We start from the raw sequence: 27,362 nt of genomic DNA on the forward strand, positions 1-27,362 counted from the left end.
GAATGTCGAGCTTCAATCCAAATCTGAACGAAGTTTAAGCTGCTCCAACCCACCTCACAGACTCTTTAACTGTTGGGCTTCTTGCCTGAGGAAGGTGTTTGGGATTAGGCACGATAATTTGGATTCTGCAAAAAGTTGTGCTCTATATTCAGTGCCTGCCTAGCTTTAACCTTTTCACTCATCTACTTGCTAATCGCCGCTTCATCCTCGTCGTCGTTGAATTTCAGAGAAACTCCCTGTATTCTGTAAGCTTACCAAACTCCTTGATGCTTCTTAAGGTCTAACACAAGAATTGCAAGTCGTACCGTACGCTCAGCTTGAGCTTGAAGTTCACTTGTCTGGGTTTGTTCATCGATTGTTACTCGTACACCTCCCTAGCTAGGCGTCGAGCACCTCGACACTATGGCTGCAGCAGGTCCAAACCAGGAGACAGAAGTCAAGGTCTCTAGTGACGGCGCTCAGAACTTCATCGACTGGTACTACAAGGATATCAACGAGCATCGCTCGCTGTCATCTTACTACGTCAACGCGTCTACCAAATATACCGGTGTCGGCGCGACGGCCGACATCGTCATCAACGGCGCACAGCTCGCCTCGGCAACCGACTACGAGGCGCTCCTCCTCGAGCAGCGCGGAGGCGCCGCCAGCAAGATCCGAGTCAGGTACGAGGTTGACGGCTTCGACGTGCAGGTGCTCAACCCCAACTTCGGCCTCGCCTGTCCCGAGCAGATTCTCGCCAAGGGCCCCGACAAGTCCGGCGGCCGCATCAGCATGGCCGTGCAGGTCAGCGGCATTCTGCACCTGGGGGCCGGCGCCGACGCGCCGCGGAAGGCGTTCAACGAGGTGTTCGTGCTGGTGCCGAACTGGGACGCGGCCGGCCCACGGGCGCCGCGCAACTTGAAGAAGTGGCTGATCCTGAGCCAGAACTACCGGACGCTATAGGATGTCGTTCCGGCTGAGAAAGGAGAAAGCGCAATATGCGTGATGGATTCACCAAAGTCTGGTAGAAAACGATTCCGCTGGGCCAAAGAGTCACGATTCAGCAAAGCGTGGGAGAATATGTTCCCCTAGTACTCAAGAAGAGGCGGCATGAACTCGACTACCAAGGGAAGCGCAGAGGGAGGGACTCGCCATGGCTATGTTTGATGGAATTATCGAATTACACGACTACATATATTGTTGTAGCCACTCGCGGAGATCACTAGTGACAGATTGGAGCCTCCCAGATCGCAGCCCGACAAAGGTTGAGCGGTTCATCCCTACTAAGTGGGCTTACGATACTACAGGAAGAACTTTGGCTCTGGGGTATGCTTGAAAGTCACGCAAGGTAGCGAGACACAGAAATAGCTTGCCAAATATCCACAACAGAAAAGCGAATAGAGCTTAATTTGTTTAGGAATTTGCTTCACGTAGAAATCGCTATATATAATGGCTCAAGTCACCTAAGTGCCTTCACTTGCTAGCCGCTTTCTCCTTGAGCGTTGCCCTCCTCCACTCCCAATAGCCCGTCCGTATCCTGTCCCACTTCTCTCCTAACCTGCGCAGACATAGATCCGCCTTCTCGTCTTCATTTTTCTCTGCATATATCTCCGCTAGGAGGTCCAGCGCATGAGTGCTCTGTACATTCTCACTCTCTTCTACACCCAAATCCTTCACAAACTGGGTCACAAACTCCTCAACGCTGCTCAGCGGCCTGCCACCCTTGACTAATACGCCCTTCAGGTAATTCCACGCGCTCTGATTCTGTGGCGCCAGGAAAGTCTTGTCCTGCGCGTACTGTATCTCCCTGTCAATAATCTCAGAGGGCACCTTGGGGTCATGCTCCGTGCTGTGGCTCTCAGGGGTCGCATGCGCCGGGTCCGAGAACACCACAAAGAAGCGGTGCGACCAGGCAGAGTTGTTGCGCACGTCTTCGGTGATGAACGCCTCCGTCGACTCGAGCTCCTCGGGCCCGAACATGCGCAGCTTCGGCACCAGGTACTGCCGGTAGCTCCAGACGTGGTAGTTCTTGGCGTCCTCGGCGAACATGCTGGCGATGAAGCGACGCTCGGAGCGCACCAGCTGAGCGAGCTTCTCGGGGTCGCTCGAGATGGTGGGGTAGTAGTAGTCCATGAGCAGGCGGCGGTGGTGCCAGATCTGGTAGTTCTTGAGGTGCTCGAGGGATACCTCGTTCAGCCAGGCGATCTCGTCTTCGATAGGCAAGCCGAGCGCTGAGACGATGGAAAACCGGTATAGCCACACGGTATAATGTGCCGGGTTCATTGATATGACATGCTCGGTCAGTCGCAGGCAGCGCGGCGAGTATTCTTTTGAGGTCATGACCGCTCTAAGGTAGGATATGGCTAGGGAATTTTGTCAGTCAGGAGCCTAGCAATATTGGGACTTCACGTCAGATGTACCTTCAGCATAGTCCTCCGGATACGCGATCGCCGCCAAAGCGCCCTCCGGCTCTTCAATCGGCATAGGAATAACATCATCCCACGCCGGATCCATGGCATATGGGCCGGTCCTCTGGCCGTAGAGCTCCATCTTGAGAGCAGCAATATCTTTCCTCCTGCCGCGCTCCTCCTCAACCTCCTCGTCAGTCACGGCTGCACCCGGGTCTCCCGAGCCCGACTTCCCAACGTCGCCCCTTTGCCGTGCCCTACGATCGCCGAACCGGTTACTCGCAGCCAGCAGCGCCGTCAGGCGCGTCTGCTTGTCCGCACGAGCGGCGAACTCCTCGAGTGTGTACTCGCCGACGTCGCGGCCGTAGCGGTCGCGGCCCCAGCTCGTCTGCTTCTTGACAGGGCGCAGCGGCAGGCTGGCCTCGTTGACGGCCTTCCAGATGTCCTTCTGCGCCTTGGTTCCGAGCTTCTTGGAGAAGGCCGCGGGGCCGGCGCCGCCGTGCACGTAGTGGCTAGCAACCCAGGCGGAGCGCTCGGCCGGGGTGAGGCTGCTGGGCCCGGATTGTTGAAGCTTGGCCGCGAAGGGATGGCTGTGGGCAAAGACCTGGGCAGACCGCTCGTTGACGGTGCGAGGAGGTGGTGGTGCTTGTGCTGGTGAAAGGTCAGTTAGGCCAGTATCAGACCAGACCAAGTCCGCCGCGCCTGGAGCTCTTCAGAACGACTTGGCGAGCGGGAAACCTGTGTGAGGTAACTAGAGAAACCCAAACAAGAATGCTTACCTTCAGACTCTTTGGGCTTTTGGGCCTTTGCCTTGGGGGGCATGATGTTCCTGAAGACTGAACAAGGCAATGGGAGAGCGAAGCTCCTGATAATTGTACGAATGATGGTGGGGCATACGTGGGTGACGAAAAAGGTAGCTCGTTGGAGACACTCTTTCACAAGCTTGTGCGGGGCTAACACATGGAGTCACTACAATACTAAGACACTAAATAGACAATATTAACCAGGGCTCGATGACTTTCTTTGTTTTCTTACCGCATTACATTTAACTTATTGATTATTGCATTACGTGGTAATTAAGGTACGGGTTACCGTAAGGTAGCGCATCTACAGAGCTAAGCGTGGGATGTTGGACCACAACACAGGACATAATCTGGCTGTCAAGCCCTTCCCAGTATAGTACAGATTACCAAAGTCCTTCAAGTGTCCTTGCCCTTTCATCTACCGCATTCCCATAGCATTAGTATGCCAACCTCCAGACAGATTACCAGATTATGCCCCAAGACTGTTCTTAGTGGCTTTCCACCCTCCAGAACTTCCATCCCTCTCTTTCTCCACCTCCCCCTTGGACACCAACCAACCGCTCAACGCCATCGTTGCCGTCGGCTTCAAGGAACTTCTCCAGATCAATCTCCATGCCGCCTTCTTCATCGTCTTCCTCCATACCATTTTTGATCACAGCCGGGAACAGCACACCGACGCCATCACCACCAAGTGTTGTCTCGAACTTCTCGTATCCTTCGTCCTCTAGTTGCCTCTCCAGGCGCTCCAACTTTGGACGAGGTGTACCCGGCTTGAGCAATGTTATCGAGCAGCCACCACCACCAGCCCCGGTCAGCTTTGTCCAACCGATACCCTGATGATCCACCAACTCCCGGATCCGCTCTAAGCGGGGATGTGACACCCCCAAGGACACTAAGAGGCCATGGTTGATCGTCATCAGCTCACCCATCCTCTCGAGACTCTCCACTTCCTCGCTGTCAAAGTCGGCTTCACTGATAAGTGCCTCTGCACTCCTCGAGACCTTGTCCATAGCATCTAGAATGGTGCCCACAAGCTTAGGGTGGGCGTCCTTGAGCCTACCCACCTTGGCCACCTCGTGTGCTGTCGACTTGGCTTGCTTCGTGTCTACCAAAAGAAGTGGCAGCTCGGGGAAGTCCCACAGCGGCTTGACAGACGGCGGGCGGTTGTAGTCTGTCCGTTGAAAGACTACTGCCTTGCCCTGTGTAGATACAGTATTGTCAACCCCCGACGGGTTACCGTGTATTGCCATCTCTCCGACAAAAGCCCATCTGTTAATGCGTTCAATCTGTAGACGTGCCTCCTCCTCCGGTTGATCTGGGTGAGGGCCTGAAAGGGCCCGCAATTGTATGAGAAGCGCCGCCGCCTGACATACCGCAATTGACCCACTGCTGCCCAACCCAGCGCCGATTGGTATCGTCGAGCGTAGTGTGTAGAGGCATCCTGGAAAGTTCTGGTTTGCTAGGGACAGGAACATGTATAGAAACGATGCCGCTGCATTTTGGTGAACTTTGCGCTCAGGCTCCGGTATGCCGGGCGATACTCCGACAAGGTGTGGTTGCATGGCAGCAACCAGCTCGGGATCGAGACTCGTGACTAGATCGTGGTAGTACTTCTTCTTCGAGGGATGCGAGAACGTGGACCACGGTAGGTCATCAATATTCCATGTATGGGACAATTCGATGTCGGGGAATATCAAGGACACTGTTCGTTTTGATTTGGAGAGGGTTGTGACGAGGAGATAGGATCGAAGCGAGATAGAGGCAGCGATTGCGGGCTATATATGGTATTCAGGTTAGATAGGAAGAATCGAATTGCAAAGCAACATCAATTACCTTTCCGTGTACCACAGAGTGCTCGCCAAAGACAATGACCTTGCCTGGTGCGGAAACCATGAAGGCGGGCATCATGGGGCTTGACTGTTTGCGATCCATCTTCTTGCGAGCGACACCGTTGCCATTGCCGTTGACATGGAGTCCTTCGACACCATTGCGTATGCCATTGACTCCGCTAGTCATCTTTGTAGCCCTGAGTAGGATACGGAGAGGCTGGGTGGTGGTATTTGGAACCAGAGGAAGCTATTCGTCCGCGTATGGAGTCACTGTCTCTGACCAGCAGTCATGCTATAACGCAGACTGTTTGGGTAGATGACAAGCTTTGCGGTCGCAGATCGATTGTTGTCTCCCTTTATAAGCAAAGCGCAGAAACGAGAACGAGACAGGAGGAACTGGTAGGTGAAGTGATTGCTGGACAGCGGAGAGGGTTGGTGCTCGGGTTCTTCAAGTCGGGAGGCTGCAGTTGAGATTGTCGCGCAAGTAAATGCCGAGTGGAGTGAAGTAATGTCGAGTAGTTGGTGTTGCGAAAGTAGGCGAGAAGCCAGGTGACATCAAGTTGGAAGCAGGTCAACTGTAAATAGGTAGCTCACGGCCTCCGTTCTTTCCTCCCATGGTAGGGTAGGGTGTGGTATGATGCTTTGGGTTGGTAATTGGGAATGGTATATTTGATCGCGCTGAGTCGTGCCTTCCTTTAGGGGGAGAGAGCAGTCCAGTCCAGAACAAACCAAAGACGGGGAAAGGGTCGTAGCTCCGGGCCTAGGTAGACTAATAGAAGAAGCAATTTGATTTTCTGCCGCTTTGTTGGGGCCCTCCCGCGGATGCGAGCCCGAAAACAACGTCGACCGGCCTGGGGAAAGTCTAGGTAGAGTCTAGGTAGAGTCGAGTAGTGAGGAGTTGGAAAGCTACACTACAAACAGGGGGGCGTGATGTTTTTTACCAGCAGTTTGATTGGAGGTTGCCCCTATTCCGGTCCAAGCTACTGTGCAGTAGGGCACTTCACCTTACATAGTACAGAAGGACATGAGAAAAAGAGGGTGCAAGCGGCGATCGTCCATCGCTCCGGCAATGTGGGAAGCCTAGCTATCCTGGTACACAGGCACCGTACGCAGTACACTGCAGGGGGGCGCTGGGCGTCACTAGCGGTTGGCCCTGCCGGTCACGCCTCCTGTGGGTCATCTGTGTGTCACTTTCCAGCGTCACTGTGTGCGGGTGCGCTTGACAGGCAATTGGCAGGACGGCATCCAATGTCAGCAAGCAAAGCAACCAGCAACCAGCAACCAGCAACTCTAGGTGAGTCTTGCCCAACGCCGGTTACGGAAGCTTTGGTTGGACTGTGATACATGAGATATTGCTCATCTGTGGCCAGGAGGAGGTTGTCTCTGGGCACCTAGCTATGGACTGGGTGAGTTTGGCTTTAATTGACTTGACTTGCAGGGTGCAGCAGGGCTTACGACGCTTCTTTTTGCAGCGTCCCAACGCTAGTCGTATACTCCTCTGTTAGGGTAATCAATGTTAATTCTTGAATGGTAAAGATACTCGATGTTGAGACTCGTAATACTCACCAAGCTCTTGAATATCCTGTTTATTACTATGAGTCTATCAACTCTACAAAAGGTAGTGATCTCGTGTTGAGGAGGTAATAATACCCTTGCCAAAGTAACAATTATTATCCTAGCGGAGGAGTAGAGTTAAGGCACGTAATAAGCATGTCTTGAGGGGTGGAACAGGGGCTGTTGAAGATACTGGGTATAATCACTGCAGTGGCCGGGGGCGGCACACGACAGAGTTCAACTACCTAGGTAGCTGTCTTCAACTTGCAATTGGTGAGCCGTTCTGCACGACACCACACTCTTCCAATCCTCCTACCGGTATTGCACTGGAAACTATGAGAACATCTACAGAACTTGCGGTGTGTAAGACGGTTCGCCTACCTGGGTAGGTCCCCTGCAGCTCCCCAGGTTTTCCAGAGCGAGGAATCGGCTCAGCCCGGGAACCGCGAGGACGCCCCTGGTCCAGCTGAACTGTCGTCACCAACGCTTGGCAACCTGTGCAGCTCGTTCCCATGCTGCAGCAGCTGATGGAGCTCAACAGCGGACATTTGTTGAGTGGCGCTGTTTCACTCCTAAGTTGACTGGAGCCAATATCACAGCTATTTTCTTCCTCAAAGGTCATCTCTATTTCCGTATACAACGGCTCCAATCCAGAGCTGACCTGCTAAATGAGCGTCTAAGCCTGTGCACTCGGGTGAGGGAAGTCATGTTAGTCGCTATCTGTACAGAGACACACTTCACTTTCGCTTCACTCCTTATTTTTGAGTCATCCCGTGTCCTACCGGATGCTCTTTCAAGATTATCCAGATCTAGTAATTTTTGAATCACGATTTGTTCGAGTGAAGGATGACCCGTAATACGCCGAAGACGCAGCAGCTGCGCCGTAGTCAGCAGCGACCCGCTCCGTCCCGATCTCGATGAAATCCAGGCGGAGTTTCTACTTATGGTGTCTGACAGCCTATGCGGTCTGTGGTTCATTGAGTAGATATCATAGTGAAGCTGCTTGACATGTAGTGTCCTCCCTGAAGCTTCCTCTTGAATTTGTGTATAACTCATCACTGAGGTGCAATAGCCTTTGCTCTGCCACAGTTTTCGGAACCACTCACTGTGATCTTCTTCTACGGCAAGGTCAATAACAGCATAGTCTGGTTGATGCCCGAGAGATAGACACCACAATGGCCGTTACAGAGGTGGTATTCCTAGAGTCAACGGCGGAGACCATTACAGACGAGTTTCGTTCAGTACTCAACGAGGCTCAAACAATACAAGATGCGTGGGTTGAGGCGAGCTTTCCAGGGCAGATCACCGCCGCCACCAAATGGCAGGAGATTGAAAGGCCAAATCATCTACTTATAACTCAGAACTGGCCAGAGACAAGCCAGCAACGGGTGTGGGGCGCAAGCGAGGAGGGCAGAAGTGGACATGTTAAGATCATGTCTCATATCGCACTTGAAGGCCAGAGGCCCAAGGCAGAGAAGTTCCACGTGGAGGGCGAGATATTCGCTAGTTCGCAAGAGCCGAACCGGATACAGCTGTCGGATAGTCCAGTTATCAGTGTTGGGCGCCATACTGTATCCTCAGACAACAAGGAGGCGTTCATGGCCAAGTTCAACGAGGTCAAATGGGTCGTGCAGGACTATGCTAAACCGTATGTTGTTAAAGGGGGTTGGAGGATAGAGAAGGACGCCGAGGCCAACGAAGAATGGCTTCTATTCATTGGATGGCCAACTGTTCAAGCCCACAAGGACTTTGCGCAGAGCCCCAATTTCTCCAAATATCGCGAGATTTCTGAGTTGGTGATCGGATTCGATGTCTGGCACTACCAGAAGATCCAGTGAATAGGGGACGCTCAAAGCCCAAGGGGAGGAAAGGTTCAATCCGGTATAGCAGCCATGTACACATGCACCACACATGCGATCGCAACTCAATAGACGTTCTTGACGGTAGCCATTTTGGCCTGAGGTTCAATTGCAAGGTATCCCTGACGCCCCATCATGAGTCCAGCCGTCTAACCGGACATAATGCCATGTATTTGTTTCATGCCATCGAATTTCCTTCACCCGCTTGCCCCCGCTCAACAGTCCGCTCCGCTTATGAGGACTTGGCCTTCTTCTCACGGCCGGTGACATCCTTGATAGCCAGGCCTGTTTCCAATTTGTCAGTCTCGTGTTCTCTCATTCTCGTCTGTAATGTCGCGATGACGGGTGAATCGTACTAGGAGGAAGCGACTGCTTCAGCTTCTCGGCCTTCTCGGCATCCTTGAGGACCAGAGTGTAGAGGTGCTTCTGGCATCGGACCTTGAACTTGATGGAAGAGGCCTTCTTGTTCTTCTTGATCCGGGCGGCTATACGTTCGGGAATTCGTTAGAATACAAAGCGCTTCAAGTCTCTAGACTTGTTAATCATCCACACGTACAAGAGGCATCCTTCCGCCTGCAGATCTCGATGAACTAGAGCAATTGTCAGCGCTATTGCCCGAAAGCCTTCCTTAAAATCAGAAGCACAAACCTTCTTGATGTCGCTGACTTCCTGAGGCATTTTGGCGGTGGTGATCGGGCGTTGACGTTTGGGTGTCTCGGTATGCGATCGTGGATCTCGAGGTGCTGTCTTCGACGAATTTTTGGCAATTGTTTTGTGGGCGTAAAAAGTTCGGGACCCACTTGCCAGGTGGGAAGAAGCTCGGGCCACCAGATAGGCAATCAATCGAGTCTGCGTCCTCGGTGTGGCTGACGCGGCGACATATGGAAGCGGACATGTGGCGTTAACTATCACAGCTTAGGAGACGTCACCGTTGGCCAGGAATGTCATAAGCTCCCAAGTTACCATCTTCTTCAGTTCTTTGGCTAGGTATTGCTCATAAGTACAGCGTGGCCATTGTTAAGACAGTATATCACACAGAAGGTCTGTCTTGTCATTTCTTCGACTTTTCTACCCAACTTTGGAGCACCTAAGCCATCATCTCCAAGCTTCACTTACACCTTCTGTTTCCAGGCTCGCCCATCATGCCGACTCCACTGGATACTGCAATGAGATCTAAAGTACGTCCACCACAAGTGCCGTTGCTATATGAATGCACTAATGTACCTTATAGAATATGTTTCTCGGTAAGGGATCGAGTCTCTGGATTTCCTTTCTGGCAGTCTGGAGGCAGCGCTGCCACTAGACAACTTAGATGAGCGATTCTAACCAATTCACTATAGCATTTACTGGTCTAGTGACTGGAGTAGCACTATGGTCAATCTATGGCGGTGACATTTTCCCAAAGGAGGCTGATCCAACAGGAGACCCAGACACCTGGTCAAAAGAGGAGATGCGACGGTGGCTCGCTGCGGTAAGTAGCTTCTGTGAGAGGCGATGCATCTTGTGGAGATCTAACCTCTAGATATAGAGAAATCTTTACCCACAAAACAAAGACACAAGAGAGCAACTTCTCGAGAGGATTCGAGCGAATCTGAGAGCCCCCAAGGTGCACCAACTCTAAAAATCGAGAGATGATGAGAACTCTCACGGGACTATAATGAGCCCTCATCCTGAAACTGTCCCAAATAAAGGCACTACAACATGGCCAAGTACTGGCAAATGAGGAAACACTGGCAATGGAGACATGGTAGATAACGAGCAATTACTTCTGTAAATTAGGCAAAATAAGATACCCAACGAAAGATATTTCTTATCCATGATAATAAATGTTGAAGTGCTCAAATAACATGAAGTAACTCAAATGGTCAAACTTTTGCAGCTCTCGTTGGAGCCAGCAAGATGTGGTGGTCTTTTGCGACGAAAGTGAAGTGCGACAACCTCTGGAGGTTGCACCAGTAGTGAGCGACAGAGTACAGGACGTTAGTGTGGGGTTAGGTAAGGCTGCAGCGGGTGCTGCGGCATGACAGGCCGGCTAATGTACCTTAGCTGAGGGCGGGCGCAAGGACAGCTTGCTTGTTCAAACGCGCCAGCATTTCAGAAGCTGTGCCAATCCGTGTCCTTGACATCCTCCTCAATTTACACACGAGGAGCCATCGGAGCTCTCTCTTTCCCATTCCTTTCTCCTTCATCCATTTTCAATTTCAGCGCCCAAGGCATTCGTCATGGATATCCTACAGGTTTGTCTCCCTACTCCAGCCCTGCTACCTCGAAGCTAATCACAATTGGTCCCTCAGCGCCTTGCGCGATTCCTCGACCGTCCGCTCTTCCCGTGGAAGAAGCTCATCATTGGCTTTTCGGTCGCGCAATATGTCTTTGAGGGCTTTCTGTCCCTCCGACAGTACCAGGTGCTGAAAAAGGCCAAGCCGCCCAAGGTTCTTGAACAAGAGGTCTCTCAGGAAGTCTTCGACAAGAGCCAGGCTTATGGCCGAGCGAAGGCCAAGTTCGAGTTCGTCAACGGTCTGTACGGTCAAATCCAGAACATCGCGTTCATTCACTTCGACGTCCTCCCAAAGCTATGGTCATGGACAGGCGACCTGCTTCTTCGCTGGGCGCCTGCTCGTTTCACCGGCGAAATCTCGCAATCGATCGTCTTCGTGCTATCCTTCATCATCATCCACCAGATTCTGTCCCTTCCGGCCTCTATCTACCATACATTTGTCCTCGAAGAGAAGTTTGGTTTCAATAAGCAGACACCCAAAGTTTTCGTGACGGATATGATCAAGTCGAACATGCTAGCTTTCGTTCTCGCTCCGCCTATCCTGTCTGGTTTCCTTGCCATCGTGAAAAAGACCGGTAACCAGTTCTTCTACTACCTGTGGCTCTTCGGTGCTGGCCTTCAAGTCTTCATGATCACTGTCTATCCGATTGCTATCCTGCCTCTGTTCAACAAGCTCTCTCCCCTGGAACCTGGCAAGCTCAAGACCGGCGTTGAGGACTTGGCTAAGAAGCTGAACTTCCCGCTCCACGAGTTGTACGTCATTGACGGTAGTAAGCGGAGTGCGCACAGCAACGCCTATTTCTTCGGAATGCCCTGGAAGAAGCACATCGTCATCTATGATACTTTGATTGAAAAGAGCGAGACACAGGAGGTCGTCGCTGTCCTCGCTCACGAGTTAGGCCATTGGAGCCTGGGTCATACCACAAGACTGTTCGGAATCTCTCAGGTCAGCTCACTCCCTCTACTTCTTGGAGATACCACTGCTCACTCATTCATAGGCTCACTTCTTCTATATCTTCCTCCTTTTTTCCGTATTCATCAACAACAACTCTCTGTACTCGGACTTCGGCTTTGTCAAGGAGCACCCCATTATCATTGGCTTCATCCTCTTTTCTGATGCTCTTGCGCCAATGGACATGGTCATCAAGCTATTGATGAACATCCTGAGCCGTAAATACGAATTCCAGGCTGACGGGTTTGCGCGCAACCTGGGCTATTCGACCGACCTGGCACGCTCACTGATCAAACTCCAAATCCAGAACCTGAGCACCATGGATGCTGATTCGCTGTACGCGAGCTACCACTTCTCCCACCCTATCTTGTCGGAGAGACTTAAAGCACTGGAGTGGCAGCCAACGGAGAAGATCGTTGGAAAGACTGATGTTAAGGGGGAGGAGTCAGAGGATGGAGTTGCGAAAGTCACCGGCAGAGATGAGCTATAGGTCAATACTATAGATCTGTTCTTAGACTTTGGAAGACCTGTATGGGCAAAGTGGGAATCCATCCTGAGACCTTAGAAGGGTGGCTCCTGGATTTGGTCGTTATTCGTGTACTATAAAAAGCAAAATCACAAAATGTTTCATAACGCCCAAGTTGATACTCCTTCCAAATGCAAACCTGCCCGTGCTCAAAGACGCCACTTAAATGTACGATCCCCCTTTTCCCTCGGCGCTCTCCTTAAGCCGTAGCACTGGCTTCCGCCAATGCTGCCGCATAGCCAACATCTAGACGGGCGAACATGTTCAAGCGCTCCTCAAGCTCCTCATCGCTGATCTCGCCATCTCTCCGCCTGAATTGTGTGACATCCGAACCGCACGCGGATATATTAGTGAAGTAACTTCTGTGCGCGTCGATATCCAAGCCCAGGGTACCAGCGTTACACTGCACATTGGCCGTGCCCTCGCACACTTGAACATCTGCCGTGCTGACATTGTCTGTCGACTCTGTCTTTACCCAGTATTCCGGCGATGTGTGTCGGTAGTTGAGCAGGATGGGCGGCAGCCGGGGTACAGGATCATCTGCGTGTGTAACACGATACTCGCCGCCGGACTGCGCGATCACGAAATTCACGAACTCGGCGTTGCCCACACGCGGGCTGCCATATGTGTACAAATCACAGGCATAGCCTGCCGCGCGCAGGGACGCAGCGGCGATAGTGCCAACTGCGCCTCCCAGCGAATGGCCTGTTATCACAAGGCTGTATGACGGATTTGCAGCTGTTGCGGCCGATACAAGGGTGACTACATCTGCCTTGACCTCGTTCCATGCTGTCCAAAATCCAGCATGCACCAGACAGCCAGCCACAATGTCACATGCAACCTGAGCAAAGATGAAGTTCGCGATCCAGTTGCGAATCGAGTCTGAGCCCCTGAAGGACAGCACGATTTGCTCCTTGACAGAGTCAACAGCAACGAAACCTTCAATGTTCGTGGCTGTATTATTGCTACTTCTCACATTAGTCTCGAGGAAGAAAGAATGGGCAGAGGCCGAGCGTACTGCAACGTGCCAACAATAGTAGGCCCATCGGCTTCAACGTCCGGGCAGACATCATCCGAACAAGTGACCTTCGTCCCTGGACTGGCGTCGCTATTGCAGTAGGCGGAACCAGCCCATTGCGCATAGAAGTCGAAAAGGGACAATTGTGCTGCTGTAACTGTTGTAGCTATCCGGGATCGGTCAGCTAGTCGTCCTCCAACAGGGCGACAAGCTTCTTACCTCGCCCTTCAATATCTCGCTTCTCGATAGGTGATCCCGTCACGAGGACGGAACCAACGAGAACCAGTACCCAACTAAGTGACTTCATCTTGTTTGGCAAAGGAGATGAATGGCTACTATACGAAGACTGCAGTTCCGGACCAAAGAGAAGATGATGGACTTCGTTCAAGGAGATTTCCTGTGCGAGAATGCAACGGACGAGGTCTTATAACTAGAACAACAACCGCCTTCCTCTTCCAGGTCAACTCAACGAGTACTGCAACTGCAGGCGCCAACCTCGCCTAGCGAGATCTGTATGCATTCGCAATAACGGTCTGTCTCATTTCCCCGCAATCCAATAGCTCGGAAAGTCCTTGTCGAGAAAGCTGGGGTTCGGAGCTGGAGTCTCAACTGGCGGGTCCGGCGATGTCTTGCAGGTCACATCGCATCCACTGCGACCCGATGAAGGGGAACTCCCCCTCTCTTCTACTTACATTGTGTAGCTGACCTGCAGCTGCGGCAGTCTACAGACACGCTTGTGCCTGGTGATAGACATGCTCGCCATCGCCTCTCGCCATGCGATCTGCGGTTGCGAAACAGAGTGACGAAGTCCGGCCTACCGACGACTGGCCAGCAGACCGTCTTTCCAAAACAAAGTGGTGGGATGGCACTTAAGCCCGCCCGGTCAATATATTAAGCCGCATCGCCCACAGCCGATCAAAAGGGTGGCCGGGTCTGTTTCCCAAACTGGAATATAGGCGCTTTGGCTCAACCTCGTGTCTTTTGGATATTGGAGCTAGAGTCTCTCGGCTCCGTGAGTACTCTAGTGAGCGGAACGCGCACACGAAAAAAGCAGGATTACGACAGAGCAGAAAGCAGCACGCGAGCTCGGAGGTGGTGGAAAGCCAAGCCACGTGGATCGAAATCTTCGTCAACATGGTCGGCAGTTAAGAACTGGGGTTGCATTACCTGGAGAAATTGGAGCATTGAAGTGGGTGTGGATATGAGACCCCGGCCACACCCCCACTGAGTCTTTACTGCCCGTGGAGGTTGTCGGTGAAGTCACCACTTCACTTCTCTCAACATTTCGGGCTGGTGCTTGCTTATGATTCTGCTGCTGAGAAGATTGTATGGACTCGAAGTCAGTTCGTATGATTCAACTCGATAAGAAGTATAGTTAAATGTAGTGATATGTGACTAGTTAGTTGGAGTAGACTCAGATGAACTGCTTGAGACATTCCTTACGCGCCTTCAAATATAAAAATTGTGACAGCCCTATTACCGATTTCAATAGCGCGACCCGTTCCTGTCGAACTTGAGAGGTTTAATGACACATATATGCCACAGTTAAGCCTTAATTCATCCGCTATACCTTTCAAACTCGAGGCCAAGACCGCCCATTTTCACCTCTGTTATATCAGAAAGGGAAAGTGACCCCGGCTCAACGGCGGGTCGAAGCGTTGCGTTCTTCGGCAGCTCACCCGTTTAGGGCTACCATCTCGGGACTCAAGATCTACTTATTTGCCTAGATCAGGGCAGATCAAGGAAGCATCAAGAGCCAAGATCCTTCCCGGCCCACAGTAGCAACGCGTCAAGACCCAACATCCGATCATACCTTGCGGTCAAGCTTGCCGGCGACCTCTCTTAGCGACCGTTCGCTCGGGCTCCGTGGACCCCATCTCGAGTTGCAAGCCTCGGCCAAGGGAGCTTCCTCCACCTTCTCTACGCGACTCTTCATCCTTGTGACAGCATCTAAAGCGACGCACAGCGAAGCGAGACTTCGAGATCTTCACAAGTTCCGAAGGGCTTCCTGGTCTATCGCTGAATCTGTCCCCGAGACGGACCGACTGCAACTCTGCGATCTTGGACTGCGATCTTCCCCGCCTTACAACCTCTATCAAGGCGCCGAAGATGGCCAGTGAAGTCGAGAATTGAGTTATCAGGCGACTTGTCAAGATAGGACAAAAAACACTAATTCGGCAAGTCAAGACTGCCTTGCGGCTTCGCTCTCTTCTTATCACGTAATGACCCCTCTTCCGGCTTGTACTCTGAAAGTCAACACTTGATGATACAACAAAGATATCCCCACACTATCTCTCTGGTTTAGTCATTTCCCTTCCCGAGGTAAGCGTCGAATGAGGGTGGCGGACGGGCCTACAACTGCCCAGTGGCAGTTGCCCACACTTTGGGACGACCAAGCTGATCGCCCACTAACGATGGACATTCACAATCTCGCGGACGGGGCCCAGAGCAATGCGCCCATACTTGGCGACCACTATGCGGCTATTTACCAACCGTTTGATACGGGCATCATGACGGAGATCTCTCCGCGTAACGAGCGTAGATTTACTTAAACAGGTAGGTATCCAGATGTTTCCATCTCCTGATTGATGTGTCTTGCTGCGTGCTGTTCCTTGTGATTTGGACAGGGCAGTGTCCCGTTTCTAATTTATAATGTATACAATGGCTCCTATCCTTAATATCTGCCGGCTAGCCCTACTAGTTAGTTGCCTGTTTACTGTCTCTTTGGCCGGTAGCATTCATCGCCGTGATGCCGTCCCCGCTGGATTCGTTGCCAAACCATACTACCCAACGCCGCATGGCGGGTGGACTCCGGACTGGAGCGAGAGCTATGAGAAGGCGAAGGCCCTAGTCGAGTCTATGACGCTGGCTGAGAAGACAAACATCACAGCTGGTACAGGTCTGTTCATGGACGCATGTGTTGGCAATACGGGCGGTGCGCCTCGGGTAGGCTTTCCTCAACTTTGCCTCCAGGACTCCGCGCTTGGTGTGCGGTCTACAGATAATGTGACTGCATTCCCCGCTGGCATCACCACTGGTGCGACTTGGGATAAGTCTTTGATGTATGAAAGGGCTGTTGCGATGGGCAAAGAGTTCAGGGGGAAGGGTGCGAACATCTACTTGGGTCCAACTGTCGGGCCCCTGGGCAGAAAACCCCGTGGTGGCAGAAATTGGGAGGGATTCGGAGCCGACCCAGTTCTGCAAGGCGTTGGAGGCTCTATTACTGTCAAGGGAGTTCAGGAGCAGGGTGTCATTGCAACGATCAAGCACCTGGTTGGCAACGAGCAAGAGATGTGGCGAATGTATAACATTCTCCAACCGGCCTACAGCGCTAACATTGGTACCTAATCTCCTGTCCTAACCGAGGCACGATACTGATTTGCTAGATGACCGAACAATGCATGAATTGTATCTCTGGCCCTTTGCGGAAGCTGTTCGAGCTGGCGTGGGCGCGTGTATGTCCTCATACAACGCTGTAAGTGTGCAAGTATGCCTATGAATACCTACAGTGCTAAACCCTCTAGATCAATGGCTCTGCCGCTAGTCAGAATAGCTACGTGCAGAATTATCTTCTGAAAGAGGAGTTGGGATTCCAGGGGTTCGTGATGTCCGACTGGCTCGCCCAGATTTCTGGTGTGCCCTCTGCACTAGCTGGACTTGACATGGCTATGCCAGGAGATACGATGATTCCCCTATTTGGGTACAGCTACTGGATGTACGAGCTGACCCGGTCAGCCCTGAATGGCTCAGTACCCATGGACAGGATCAATGACATGGCAACGAGAATTGTCGCAGCTTGGTACCAGATGGGCCAGGATCAGGATTATCCGCCTCCTAACTTTTCCTCAAATACGGCTGATGCCACTGGCCCACTCCACCCGGCTGCTCTTTTCTCTCCATATGGTGTTGTCAACCAGTACGTCAACGTTCAGTCAGATCACTACAAAGTTGCTAGACAAGTTGCGCAAGATGCAATCACTCTACTGAAGAATGATGGCAATTTGCTACCACTGTCTACTTCTGCTCCCTTAAAAGTCTTTGGCACGGATGCTGCGGTCAATCCTGATGGAGCAAATGCTTGTGCCGACCGAAACTGCAACAAGGGAACGCTCGGTATGGGCTGGGGTAGTGGAACAGCTAATTACCCATACTTTGATGCTCCGATCGATGCCCTCAAGCGCAACGCTGCCGATGTTACGTACTATAATACCGACTCATTCCCGTCTGTCCCTACTCCAGGGGCTGATGATGTCGCCATAGTCTTCATCTCTTCGGACTCCGGCGAGAATCAGTATACCGTTGAGGGTAACGCTGGAGACCGCAACTCGGCGGGATTAGCTGCATGGCATAGTGGCGACAAGCTGGTCCAGCAGGCAGCAGCAAAGTACAGCAACGTCGTCGTGATTGTACACACCGTTGGCCCGCTCGTACTTGAGCCGTGGATTGAGCTACCCTCCGTCAAGGCAGTCGTCTTTGCTCATCTGCCAGGTCAGGAGGCTGGCGAATCTTTGACAAATGTACTCTTTGGCACTGTTTCTCCCAGTGGCCATTTGCCCTACAGCATCCCCGTTTCCGAAGACGACTACCCTGATAGTACACAGCTGACTGGGTTTGCGTTCGGTCAGCCGCAAGATACGTTTCTTGAAGGACTGTGAGTCTATTGCAATGACCGCTTGTCTGATCCTGTTGCTGACACATCCAGTTACATTGATTATCGTGCCCTCAATAAAGCAGGCACCAAGCCGCGTTTCGCTTTTGGTCATGGCTTGTCGTACACCAACTTCAGCTACACCGACGCAAAGATCACCAAAGTCACCCAGCTCAGCACAGTTCCTCCAGCACGACCAGCCAGAGGCTCTACTCCGGCGTACAGCTCCGCAATTCCGGCCGCCTCGGAGGCCTACGAGCCCACAGGCTTCAGCAAGGTTTGGCGGTATCTGTACAGCTGGCTGAGCAAGTCAGACGCCGACGCCGCAGCTGCGGTCGCGGGCACAAATACGTACAGCTACCCTGATGGCTACAGCACGAAGCAGCAGGCCGGGCCGGCATCCGGTGGCGCTCAAGGCGGTAACGCAGCACTGTGGGACGTAGCCTACACAGTCGGCGTAACGGTGACCAACACGGGATCCGATTATTCTGGCAAGGCGGTCGCACAGGCGTACGTGCAGTTCCCGGATGGCATCCCGTACGAGACTCCCATCATCCAGCTCCGTGACTTTGAGAAGACGGCCACGTTGGCGCCGGGCGAGAGCACCACGATCGAGCTGAGTCTTACAAGGAAGGATGTCAGTGTCTGGGACGTGGAGTTGCAGAACTGGGTAGTACCCGAGGTGGACGGGGCGTATAAAATCTGGGTCGGCGAAGCGAGTGATGCTCTGTTCCTGGCGTGCGATGCGGCTGAGTTGAGCTGCGAGGATGGCCTGGATAGTCCCGTGTAACAGAATGCTGTGGTGTATGAGTTGTTACTGTGCAGTATGTGTGTGATGCCGTTGATGATGTGACGACTGTATATAGCGTGTATATGAGACGGGGGCTATCTGGACCTCGTTGCTAAGGATAATGCATAATTCACTCCTTTTTGAAAGTATTTCGAAAGGATCAAATTACTTAGTGTTTGTAGACAAAGTATATCTCAATATGTGGTGCCATGGCTGCCTACTATATGCCACCAGTCCTCTTCTCTGAATAACGATCCGAAGCGTTAGCGCCCAGGAACCGCCAACTCGACTCTTATGTATAACAGCAGACTTTGATGCTGCTCGTAAAATGCGGGAGATTGTGCGGTCTGTCCATTGAACTCTTCTGTCCCAATATGATACACGTATGGTTACACTCTCGTCTTTTTATTTGGTCTCAACCTCTGCACATCCTAGTAGGATAGCCGCTTCCTGCCCTTCGCCCTCCGCCTCTTCAGCGTCTTGGTGCCCTTGTTCGTCCGTATCCTGCTCAGGAAGCCGTGCCGCCGCTTCTGGATCAGTCGGCTGGGCCGGTTCATGTTCGGTCGTGGACCACATCGGATTTGCATGCCTCCAAAGGCCGGGTGCGCCGAGATCGACGTCTTTGGCACCAGGTCTAGCGGCGCTCCTGCAGCTGTCGGGCTGGCTGCTGTGGATGTGGCTGTGGGTAGTCGCGAGAGAAGGCTGGGGCATGATGGTCTGAAGATGGTGGAGGAACTCGCGCCAGGAAGAGTTGGTCGCAGGCTCGGTAACGAGGAGAAAGCCCTATTGTTCATCACTGTTAGCAGCCTCAAGACTAGTTGATCGATGAAATAGACTCACCTTGCGGTAGCAGGCTGCTGCGGTAGACTCCTGACCGCAGTGCGCAGCATGGCCTGGGAGAAGAGGCGCGACATGATCCTGTGTGGAGCCGGCACCGATGTGCGATTGCGATGAAGGTCTTCGAGAGTTCGATGCCGCGGTGGGTGAGATGTCGCCTCTGTCTCTCGTGTTAGGAATACCCTGACTTCCCTCCCAGGGAGCAATTGATCGAACGAGTTGGGCGAGGTGTGCTGTATGAATGTCTCTTGGTGTTGAGAGCTCGGGCCGCATCACTTGGGACGAAGTTTTTGGCGGAGCTCCATCTGCCGCGATCCCAGCACTGTGATAGGCTGAAGCTCTTCTCTACATACCTAGCCTCTACTCCTGCACCTTGCAACGTCAATTTGACAACATTTATCAAGCCGTGAATTTACTGAAGAACATTGTATTGTAGTACGATTTCATTTATCATGCCATTCGATGTGGAGGCTCTAATAGAAGTGATTATACTTTCATTCGTGTCTACCTGCGATGGTTGTGAAACAACTGATACACCTTGCTAAAGCCATAATTTGTACATAATCCCAAGAACACCGGTGTCCTAGCTTCGTCTAGAATGCTTCCATACCTTATAATTTATCCCTATCAGCGATGCCGCCTCAGACCTGATGAATCTGTGGTAGCCCGCTTAATTTTGATACAGCAAAATTTGCCCCTAGTCAAAGACTTGTCTTCCGTCCCCCATATCGAGACTGAGACATATCGTGTGTATGCCTATGGAGCTACTTGCTCGAGCCGAGATCAAGCATCACCGTCAATCTGCATGCCCACAGCATTGGGCACGCCAACCAAGATCTTGCCTCGAGGCACTCTGACATCCTTCACCTTCATGCACCCAAAGACATTCATTTCGCGGAGATAGGGACAGCTGCGGAAGATGCTACCAACGATGAAGTCGGTGACTTCTTCACAGAAGCTGATCTCAAGATCCCGAAGGTCAGGATAGACACTCTGAGCACTGAAGACCTCCTCAAAGGCTTCACGAGAGATATGTCGACACGCATGAATGTTGAGGTGGCGTAGGGTCCTTCCTGAATGTTCCATCAATGCACGGAAGCCGTTAGAACAAAGTCCAAGGTTATCAGGATTGGCTCGAGGATGGGCGGAATCCAGCTGGCGGCATTTCTGAAGATCGAGAGTGATCAAGCCTGGATTCTCCCAGTCATTGAAGAGTCGCGCGAAGCCTTCATCAGTCATGACCTCGCTGTCTGTGATGCGCAGCTTCTCGAGTGAACGACAATTGGCGTGGATGGCATCCAGTACCGTGTTGTCGATCTCAGGGACCATCTTCAGAGACAAAGTCTTGAGACCTGCACCGATATTCTTCAAGACATGGACATAGACGTCCGAGTGGACTGATTTGTGGAGATCAAGGCTTAAATGCTGCAGTTGTTTGAGTTCTGCGATCTCTCGCACTCCATCGCCGCTGACTTCTTGGTTGTGGCAAATCTTCAGGCGATTCAGAGCAGGAGCGTGTTCCTTGAGTGCAGTAACAGCCTCGTTACCAAAATGTTTGTCGGTGTAGTAGATCTTGAAGCTTCGCAGAGACTGTCCTTTTGCTTTGAGATACTTGATGAAGTGAGTCTCGCTCACAAGATTGGCACCATGTAGATAGAAACCCTCCAAATTGATGTTATCACGAGAGATAACGTAATCCATGACTTCATCCTTGAATTGGATGGCATTCCGAATCTTGAGATTCTTGATTTTAGGCACAACTTGGAAGATGCGCATGATGTTCTCTGAGCTGAGCTTGGCACCATCGTAGATATGCACGTCCTCTGCTTTGGGCTGCAGGAAAAGCTCCAGGGTGTTGGGGTCTAGGAGACGACGCTTGGACAGAATTCTGGCAATTCTGTCAACCAGTGGAGCAGGAAGATCGCCCAAGTCCTCAGCAAGGGCGATGTTCTTGGCAAGGGTGTCGATGCATAAATTCATCAAGCTTCTCGCACCAATGTGGTATGTGCCATCGAGAATGTTACTCTGCATCTTTCGGCGTCTGCCAACCGGACCACCAGCAGTCGTCTTCTTCTTCTTCTTGGCGCTGCCGCCATCGTCCTTGTCGAGATCTTTACCGCAAGGATTGCACAGCAGCCCTCCCTGGGGCGCGGCTCGAGAGTAGGGAGTTACTGTGAAACGCTTTCCACAGATTGCACAGTTCTCCATCTGACCGGGGGCAGGGGTATTGATAGTGCCCAACCACTGGCGAGCGAGTTCCTCTTCCTCGTCGGAGTTATCCAGCAGCTTTTTGCGCTTCTGGAACTTCTTGGATGCCTTGATCTTCTCCAGAGCCTTCTGTTGGTCTTTCTTGCGTTTCTCTTCCTTCTCTCGAGCTTTGCGATCGGCTGTGGTCTCGACAGCAGCCTCAGCTGGACTGGCCGCTGCAGTGACTGCGGCGCTGGGGTCTCCGCCATCTTGCTGGGTATTGTTTGGGTCCTGGGCTGTCTGAGCTTGATTTCGTCGACGCTGGTGATCAAGCTGGATCTGATTGGCGGAGATGTTGTGGGAGGCAAGGAAATCTGTCAGAGCCGATTGCCTATGATTGATCTTATTAGCGGAAGCTATTCGAAGGAGGGATGTGTTCATCTGAGCATCACTTACGGTCCCCTTATAGACCGGGCGGGTCGGTTGTTCTGATTGCGGCCACTCCTGCATGATTTTGTGAGTAAATTCTGCAGTGAAGGTGAGCAGGACCCGGGCATACGTACATCTTGTCCTCTTTTCTGCTGGATATGAGAAGTTTGTTATTTTCGGCAGAAACGGATGGATGGATAGAGGATCTGGTATTGCGACTGCAATTTCCGTGGACCTTGCATGGAGGAGTGCCGTGGAGAGAATCGGCGCAAAACCTGTGAAAACGGAATGGTGGTGGGAAAGACCAGTGCTAGCCTCAGGGGGAAGCCTAAAGGCAGGCACGTTAGCTGGGCGAGTCTTTGTCTTCTGTCGCGAGGAGGGGCAAAAATCAATTAAGATAAAGGGGCCTGTGTCTCGCGAAGGAAACGCCTGCTCAGGTGAGTGCCCCACTGTACTGGCCTCCTGCCTGCGCACGGTGCTCTTTCACAGCCAACACCTTCACTGCGTACATAGTAGTCAGGTAGTATCTCAAATCACCCCGATCGTACGTGTCTTACATTTGTCCCAGATCAGGAAAAGAGACACTCGATTTGCACCGTGGCAAACAGTGAGATCACCAGGAGATTGTAGTAAAATATGAACATAACTTTTTTTAGGTCTTACCAAACTCCAATTGAATGCCTCATGGGTGTAATTGATGCTCTAGGTGTTATCCAGTGAAAGCCATTTGAGGCTAGAAGGATAGGAGGAGCAAGGGAGAGAGGCAGCTTGCATGGGTGCTGGTGGTGCTTCCCGTCATTACGCAGTAGTGATACAGCACCGTGGGGATTACGATGGGCCCCCTGAATTAGCACGATGCAGGCACTTTAAGGCTGCTGCAGGGATTGCCTAGCTCCGCACGTGATATCGCGCGGAGGGCGCGACTTGTAAAAAAGAAAGGAGCGATTGCCACTCCCGGGGCTCCTTGTTGCCTCGTTTCCCCCCCTCGACCCTGGCTCTGAAGCTCTACCCTTTGTCGAGCCTCCTCATTCAGGCCCACTGTCCACATTCCTCTCACCCATCGAAGCAGTTTGAGGCGAAATAATTGAGGAATTGAAGTCGAGTCGGGGGCTTGATCTGTCTCACCTTAGGTTATTCGTCGCTGCTGCCAACCTTCTGGAAAGGTCGACTGCTTAATTTATTGGGGTACCTTCCTCACTCCTTTGCACCTGCCTCACCTGCCTCACCCACGCTCTTTCCCAGACTGTTGAGGAAGGCACCACCAAACTTTGTACCTGAGCCGTGATAGCAAGGTCTCCACTTGTTGCCTATATTTTCCCACCTGCCGGCATCTTTCCTTTCAATTCATCCTCCTTTCTTCCTCATCGTCAACCCTCTGCAAAATCCTGCCAGGTCCATCACTCAACACTCGACAACATGGTTCGCAGCACTCGAGGCAGCATCGCCTTGGCGAAGGATCTTGGTAAGTCTAAATCTCCTGGTTTCACAGTAATCAAATTAACTGTTTCTTAATAGACGAACCTTCTGCATCAGGACGCTCAACCAGAGCCAGCTCCCGCAGTGGCCGACCCAGTATCGTCAGCCTGCCAGACACTACCGCACTGGAGAAGCGACCTAGAGGACGACCTAGTCGTACTTCGACAACTGCGCCCAGCGCAGACTCACTCTCTTCTGTTGCGACTCCCTCAAACTACTCGTCCGCCAGCGAGTACTCGACTCCCCTAACCAGCCACGTCACTACACCAGCACCGTCTATTCAGGCAGACAAGATCAACCAGTCTGGTAGATCTACCCGATCCCGTGGTAACAAGATCGAAGTTCTTATTCGATCTTCCTCCAAAGCTACCACCTCCAAAATGGAGATGTCCGAAGCAGCCCAAGAGAAGGCAGCACGCAACAGCATGTACTCGCTCAAGCCTGCTGCAAAGCGCAAGCGTGATGTGATTGATGACAGTGATGATGATGTCTACTCAGATGCGTCTCCTGACGCAAAACTTGCCCGTCAGCTGCAAGCTGAGGAAGACCGAAGAGGCAAGATTTCTCTAATGTCTGACGACGACGATGATGAGTTTCAGCTTCTTAATAGCAGCACTACTGTTGCTGCCAAATCTACCAGCCTGAAAGGCAAGGGCAAAGCCAAGGCTGTGCCTTCTCGTCGCACATCTACCAGAGTCAGCAGTGTGAAGAAGATGGTTCTCGACGACTCTGATGGAGATTTCCTGGACGAGACGCTGGATGAACCAGAATTCATCAAGCCTGCCATGAAGAAGAGTGCTAAGGGCACTGTTCCAAAGCGTAAGAAGCCTGAGCTGCCTGCTGCACGTACCAATCCAGATTCTTCAGACGATGAGCCAGGTGAGAATGGCATCCTCCCCAAACCTGTACTGAATAGTAAACACTGACACCATGCCAGTTCCTGTTAAGAGAGGACGCGGCAGACCTAAGAAGTCTTCCGCTGCTGCAGCATCAACTTCCACATCACTTCCTACAACACCTGGTGCTGACCCTGCCACTAGCGAGGGCGAGTCATCTGCTGCCTTCTCGATGTTGTCGTCTGTCCCTACTGATGACGACGATGACGATGATGACGATGATGATGATGGTGTTGACGCTGCTCCATCCCGATCTGCTATTCGTTCTGTGACCAACTCGCGTCGTGCGTACAGAGCATATGCCAGCAAGAAGCGACAGAAAAAGGATCGTACCCGCCTAGAGGAGCATCACCCCATTCTCAAGACCATGTGGGATGATCTCAAGGCCATGCCTGTGCTCAAGGCTGGCAAGGCGGAGCAGCCAGTCTCCATTTCTCGCCAACTCAAGCCATTCCAACTCGAAGGGCTGGCTTGGATGAGGGCCATGGAGCAGACCGAGTGGAGAGGTGGTCTGCTGGGTGATGAGATGGGACTGGGCAAGACAATCCAGGCCGTCTCACTTATCATGTCCGACTGGCCGGCCAAGCAACCGTCCCTCGTCCTCGTTCCACCCGTGGCTTTGATGCAATGGGTGTCTGAGATTGACTCGTACACCGATGGAACTTTGAAGACTTTGGTCTTCCACGGCACGAACTCCAAGTCCAAGAACTTGACCCCCAAAGATATCAAGAAGTACGATGTGATCATCATGTCCTATAACAGCTTGGAGTCCATGTACCGCCACCAAGAGAAGGGCTTCAGCAGGAAGGACGGCATTCACAAGCAGAAGAGTATCATTCATCAGACACAATTCCACCGAGTTATCCTCGATGAGGCTCATAGCATCAAGACTCGAAGCACCATGACTGCGAAGGCTTGTTTCGCGCTGAAGGTCAACTACCGTTGGTGTCTGACTGGAACTCCACTGCAGAATAGAATCGGAGAGTTTTTCTCATTGATTCGTTTCCTGAACATTCGTCCATTTTCCTGCTATTTGTGCAAGGAATGCCCTTGCAGCGCCATGGAGTGGACTATGGATGAGGATAACAAGTGCAAGTCTTGCAAGCATAATGGCATGCGGCACGTTTCTGTCTTCAATCAGGAGCTACTCAACCCCATTCAGAAGTACGGCAACCAGGGTCCTGGCGCAGAAGCTTTTAAGAAGCTCCGCCTTATGACTGATCGCATCATGCTACGCCGGCTCAAGAAGGATCACACCAATTCCATGGAGCTACCTGTCAAGGAGATTTATGTTGATCGTCAGTTCTTCGGCGAGGAAGAGAATGATTTTGCGAACAGCATTATGACGAATGGTCAACGAAAGTTCGACACATATGTCGCACAAGGTGTTCTGCTCAACAACTACGCAAATATCTTTGGTCTGATCATGCAGATGCGCCAAGTCGCAGACCATCCTGATCTTATCCTGAAGAAGAACAGCGAAGGCGGTCAGAACATCATTGTTTGCTGCATCTGCGACGAGCCTGCGGAAGAAGCCATTCGATCTAGGTGCAAGCATGACTTCTGCCGATCTTGTGCAAAGAGTTATCTCCACTCTCAGGAGCAGCCAGACTGTCCACATTGTCATATTCCCCTTTCGATCGACCTGGAGCAGCCTGAGATCGAGCAAGATGAGGCTTTGGTCAAGAAGTCATCTATCATCAACCGAATCAAGATGGAGAACTGGACGTCGTCCTCGAAGATCGAGCTGCTCGTCCACGAGCTTCATAGACTTCGCTCAGATAACGCATCGCACAAGTCCATCATCTTCTCTCAGTTCACCACAATGTTGCAGCTCATTGAGTGGCGTCTTCGTCGTGCTGGCATCACTACTGTCATGCTTGATGGTAGCATGACACCAGCCCAGAGGGCCGCATCCATTGATCATTTCATGAAGAACACAGAAGTGGAGTGTTTCCTGGTGTCTCTCAAGGCAGGTGGTGTCGCTTTGAATCTCACAGAAGCTTCACGAGTGTTCATCGTCGACCCGTAAGTTAACCCGTGTAATCTGAATCTGGAAAGCGGTACTAACTTGGCACAGTTGGTGGAATCCTGCAGCAGAGTGGCAGTCGGCCGATCGCTGTCATCGAATCGGCCAGACTCGGCCTTGTACCATCACGCGCCTCTGCATCGAGGACTCGGTTGAGAGTCGTATGGTTCTCCTGCAGGAGAAAAAGACTAACATGATCAACTCTACTATCAATTCTGATGATGCAGCAATGGACTCGCTCAGCCCAGAAGATCTTCAGTTCCTCTTCCGTGGCACTTGATCACGAACAAAACAACACAAGTCACTCTACACCTTCACTTGGTCGTCTAGTATCAGATGCGGGATCGAGAACCGGCAATTTTTCACCTATTCCCTTTTGTGGTATTCCTGTTAATGATATACGCAACGAACCTTATTTTGCTCTTTTTCTTTTGACGGCAGTCACTATCTCCGATGGACCTTGGTCAAGCTGAGATGAGTTTTTCTTGGGGCATTTTGCCCTAACTCACACTCTTGGTGTATCAGTTCATTTATAGCTGAAGGCGTTCACGGATGAGAGATATCCTGAGGTATCAGCCTATGAGGCTCTCTAGACGAAGGAAAATGATTGTAATGTTACTATTACTAGAGGGTAAGGGCACCGCCAGCCCTTGGAAGCACTCCTAGTTTACTGTACCTATAACTTTGTCAATAAATTACTTCGTAGCTTCTTCATTATGCTCAATCACAGCACCTGACCCTTGAAATTCACCGAAACAAGTATCACAACTTGTAGCTTGCACGAAAGACAATTCTCAAGAAGTACATTGATCATTTGTTTTCTGCTAATCAAATGAAATCAAGTTCTTTTAACAGAGGCCCTAT

The 27,362-nt window shown here is 51.8% G+C and overlaps 11 protein-coding genes across 11 annotated transcripts; 6 read left to right on the plus strand and 5 right to left on the minus strand.

Moving 5' to 3' along the window:
* Positions 1-402: 402 nt before the first annotated feature.
* On the plus strand, positions 403-942 carry UCRPA7_6955 (putative nuclear transport factor 2 domain-containing protein; the record flags this gene model as incomplete). Its single annotated transcript, XM_007919490.1, has 1 exon — positions 403-942. One exon carries the CDS (start codon positions 403-405, stop codon positions 940-942), a length of 540 nt encoding a protein of 179 aa, XP_007917681.1.
* A 510-nt stretch (positions 943-1,452) lies between these two features.
* On the minus strand, positions 1,453-3,209 carry UCRPA7_6956 (putative farnesyltransferase alpha subunit protein; the record flags this gene model as incomplete). Its single annotated transcript, XM_007919491.1, has 3 exons — positions 1,453-2,342; positions 2,400-3,038; positions 3,167-3,209. The coding sequence occupies 3 exons, from the start codon at positions 3,207-3,209 to the stop codon at positions 1,453-1,455; spliced, it is 1,572 nt and encodes a 523-aa protein (XP_007917682.1).
* A 469-nt stretch (positions 3,210-3,678) lies between these two features.
* On the minus strand, positions 3,679-5,206 carry UCRPA7_6957 (putative mevalonate kinase protein; the record flags this gene model as incomplete). The annotated part of the gene is made up of 2 exons (XM_007919492.1): positions 3,679-4,965; positions 5,024-5,206. The coding sequence occupies 2 exons, from the start codon at positions 5,204-5,206 to the stop codon at positions 3,679-3,681; spliced, it is 1,470 nt and encodes a 489-aa protein (XP_007917683.1).
* Positions 5,207-7,748: 2,542 nt separating this feature from the next.
* On the plus strand, positions 7,749-8,411 carry UCRPA7_6958 (hypothetical protein; the record flags this gene model as incomplete). Its single annotated transcript, XM_007919493.1, has 1 exon — positions 7,749-8,411. One exon carries the CDS (start codon positions 7,749-7,751, stop codon positions 8,409-8,411), a length of 663 nt encoding a protein of 220 aa, XP_007917684.1.
* A 253-nt stretch (positions 8,412-8,664) lies between these two features.
* On the minus strand, positions 8,665-9,110 carry UCRPA7_6959 (putative 60s ribosomal protein l38 protein; the record flags this gene model as incomplete). Its single annotated transcript, XM_007919494.1, has 4 exons — positions 8,665-8,717; positions 8,789-8,917; positions 8,989-9,022; positions 9,081-9,110. The coding sequence occupies 4 exons, from the start codon at positions 9,108-9,110 to the stop codon at positions 8,665-8,667; spliced, it is 246 nt and encodes an 81-aa protein (XP_007917685.1).
* A 1,544-nt stretch (positions 9,111-10,654) lies between these two features.
* On the plus strand, positions 10,655-12,152 carry UCRPA7_6960 (putative caax prenyl protease 1 protein; the record flags this gene model as incomplete). Its single annotated transcript, XM_007919495.1, has 3 exons — positions 10,655-10,669; positions 10,727-11,656; positions 11,709-12,152. The coding sequence occupies 3 exons, from the start codon at positions 10,655-10,657 to the stop codon at positions 12,150-12,152; spliced, it is 1,389 nt and encodes a 462-aa protein (XP_007917686.1).
* A 235-nt stretch (positions 12,153-12,387) lies between these two features.
* On the minus strand, positions 12,388-13,513 carry UCRPA7_6961 (putative extracellular lipase protein; the record flags this gene model as incomplete). Its single annotated transcript, XM_007919496.1, has 3 exons — positions 12,388-13,153; positions 13,207-13,372; positions 13,426-13,513. The coding sequence occupies 3 exons, from the start codon at positions 13,511-13,513 to the stop codon at positions 12,388-12,390; spliced, it is 1,020 nt and encodes a 339-aa protein (XP_007917687.1).
* A 2,345-nt stretch (positions 13,514-15,858) lies between these two features.
* UCRPA7_6962 (putative beta-glucosidase 1 protein) lies at positions 15,859-16,554 on the plus strand (the record flags this gene model as incomplete). The annotated part of the gene is made up of 1 exon (XM_007919497.1): positions 15,859-16,554. The coding sequence occupies one exon, from the start codon at positions 15,859-15,861 to the stop codon at positions 16,552-16,554; it is 696 nt and encodes a 231-aa protein (XP_007917688.1).
* A 49-nt stretch (positions 16,555-16,603) lies between these two features.
* On the plus strand, positions 16,604-18,644 carry UCRPA7_6963 (putative glycoside hydrolase family 3 protein; the record flags this gene model as incomplete). Its single annotated transcript, XM_007919498.1, has 3 exons — positions 16,604-16,681; positions 16,731-17,857; positions 17,909-18,644. 3 exons carry the CDS (start codon positions 16,604-16,606, stop codon positions 18,642-18,644), a joined length of 1,941 nt encoding a protein of 646 aa, XP_007917689.1.
* A 1,620-nt stretch (positions 18,645-20,264) lies between these two features.
* Positions 20,265-22,783, minus strand: UCRPA7_6964 (putative dna repair protein; the record flags this gene model as incomplete). Its single annotated transcript, XM_007919499.1, has 4 exons — positions 20,265-22,059; positions 22,125-22,172; positions 22,232-22,249; positions 22,761-22,783. The coding sequence occupies 4 exons, from the start codon at positions 22,781-22,783 to the stop codon at positions 20,265-20,267; spliced, it is 1,884 nt and encodes a 627-aa protein (XP_007917690.1).
* Positions 22,784-23,513: 730 nt separating this feature from the next.
* Positions 23,514-26,501, plus strand: UCRPA7_6965 (putative dna repair protein rad16 protein; the record flags this gene model as incomplete). The annotated part of the gene is made up of 3 exons (XM_007919500.1): positions 23,514-23,559; positions 23,613-24,452; positions 24,511-26,501. The coding sequence occupies 3 exons, from the start codon at positions 23,514-23,516 to the stop codon at positions 26,499-26,501; spliced, it is 2,877 nt and encodes a 958-aa protein (XP_007917691.1).
* Between the last annotated feature and the right edge of the window lie 861 nt (positions 26,502-27,362).

The sequence above is a fragment of the Phaeoacremonium minimum genome (assembly GCF_000392275.1).
Source record: "Phaeoacremonium minimum UCRPA7 unplaced genomic scaffold PA7_03_scaffold_496, whole genome shotgun sequence".
NCBI lineage: Eukaryota > Fungi > Ascomycota > Sordariomycetes > Togniniales > Togniniaceae > Phaeoacremonium > Phaeoacremonium minimum.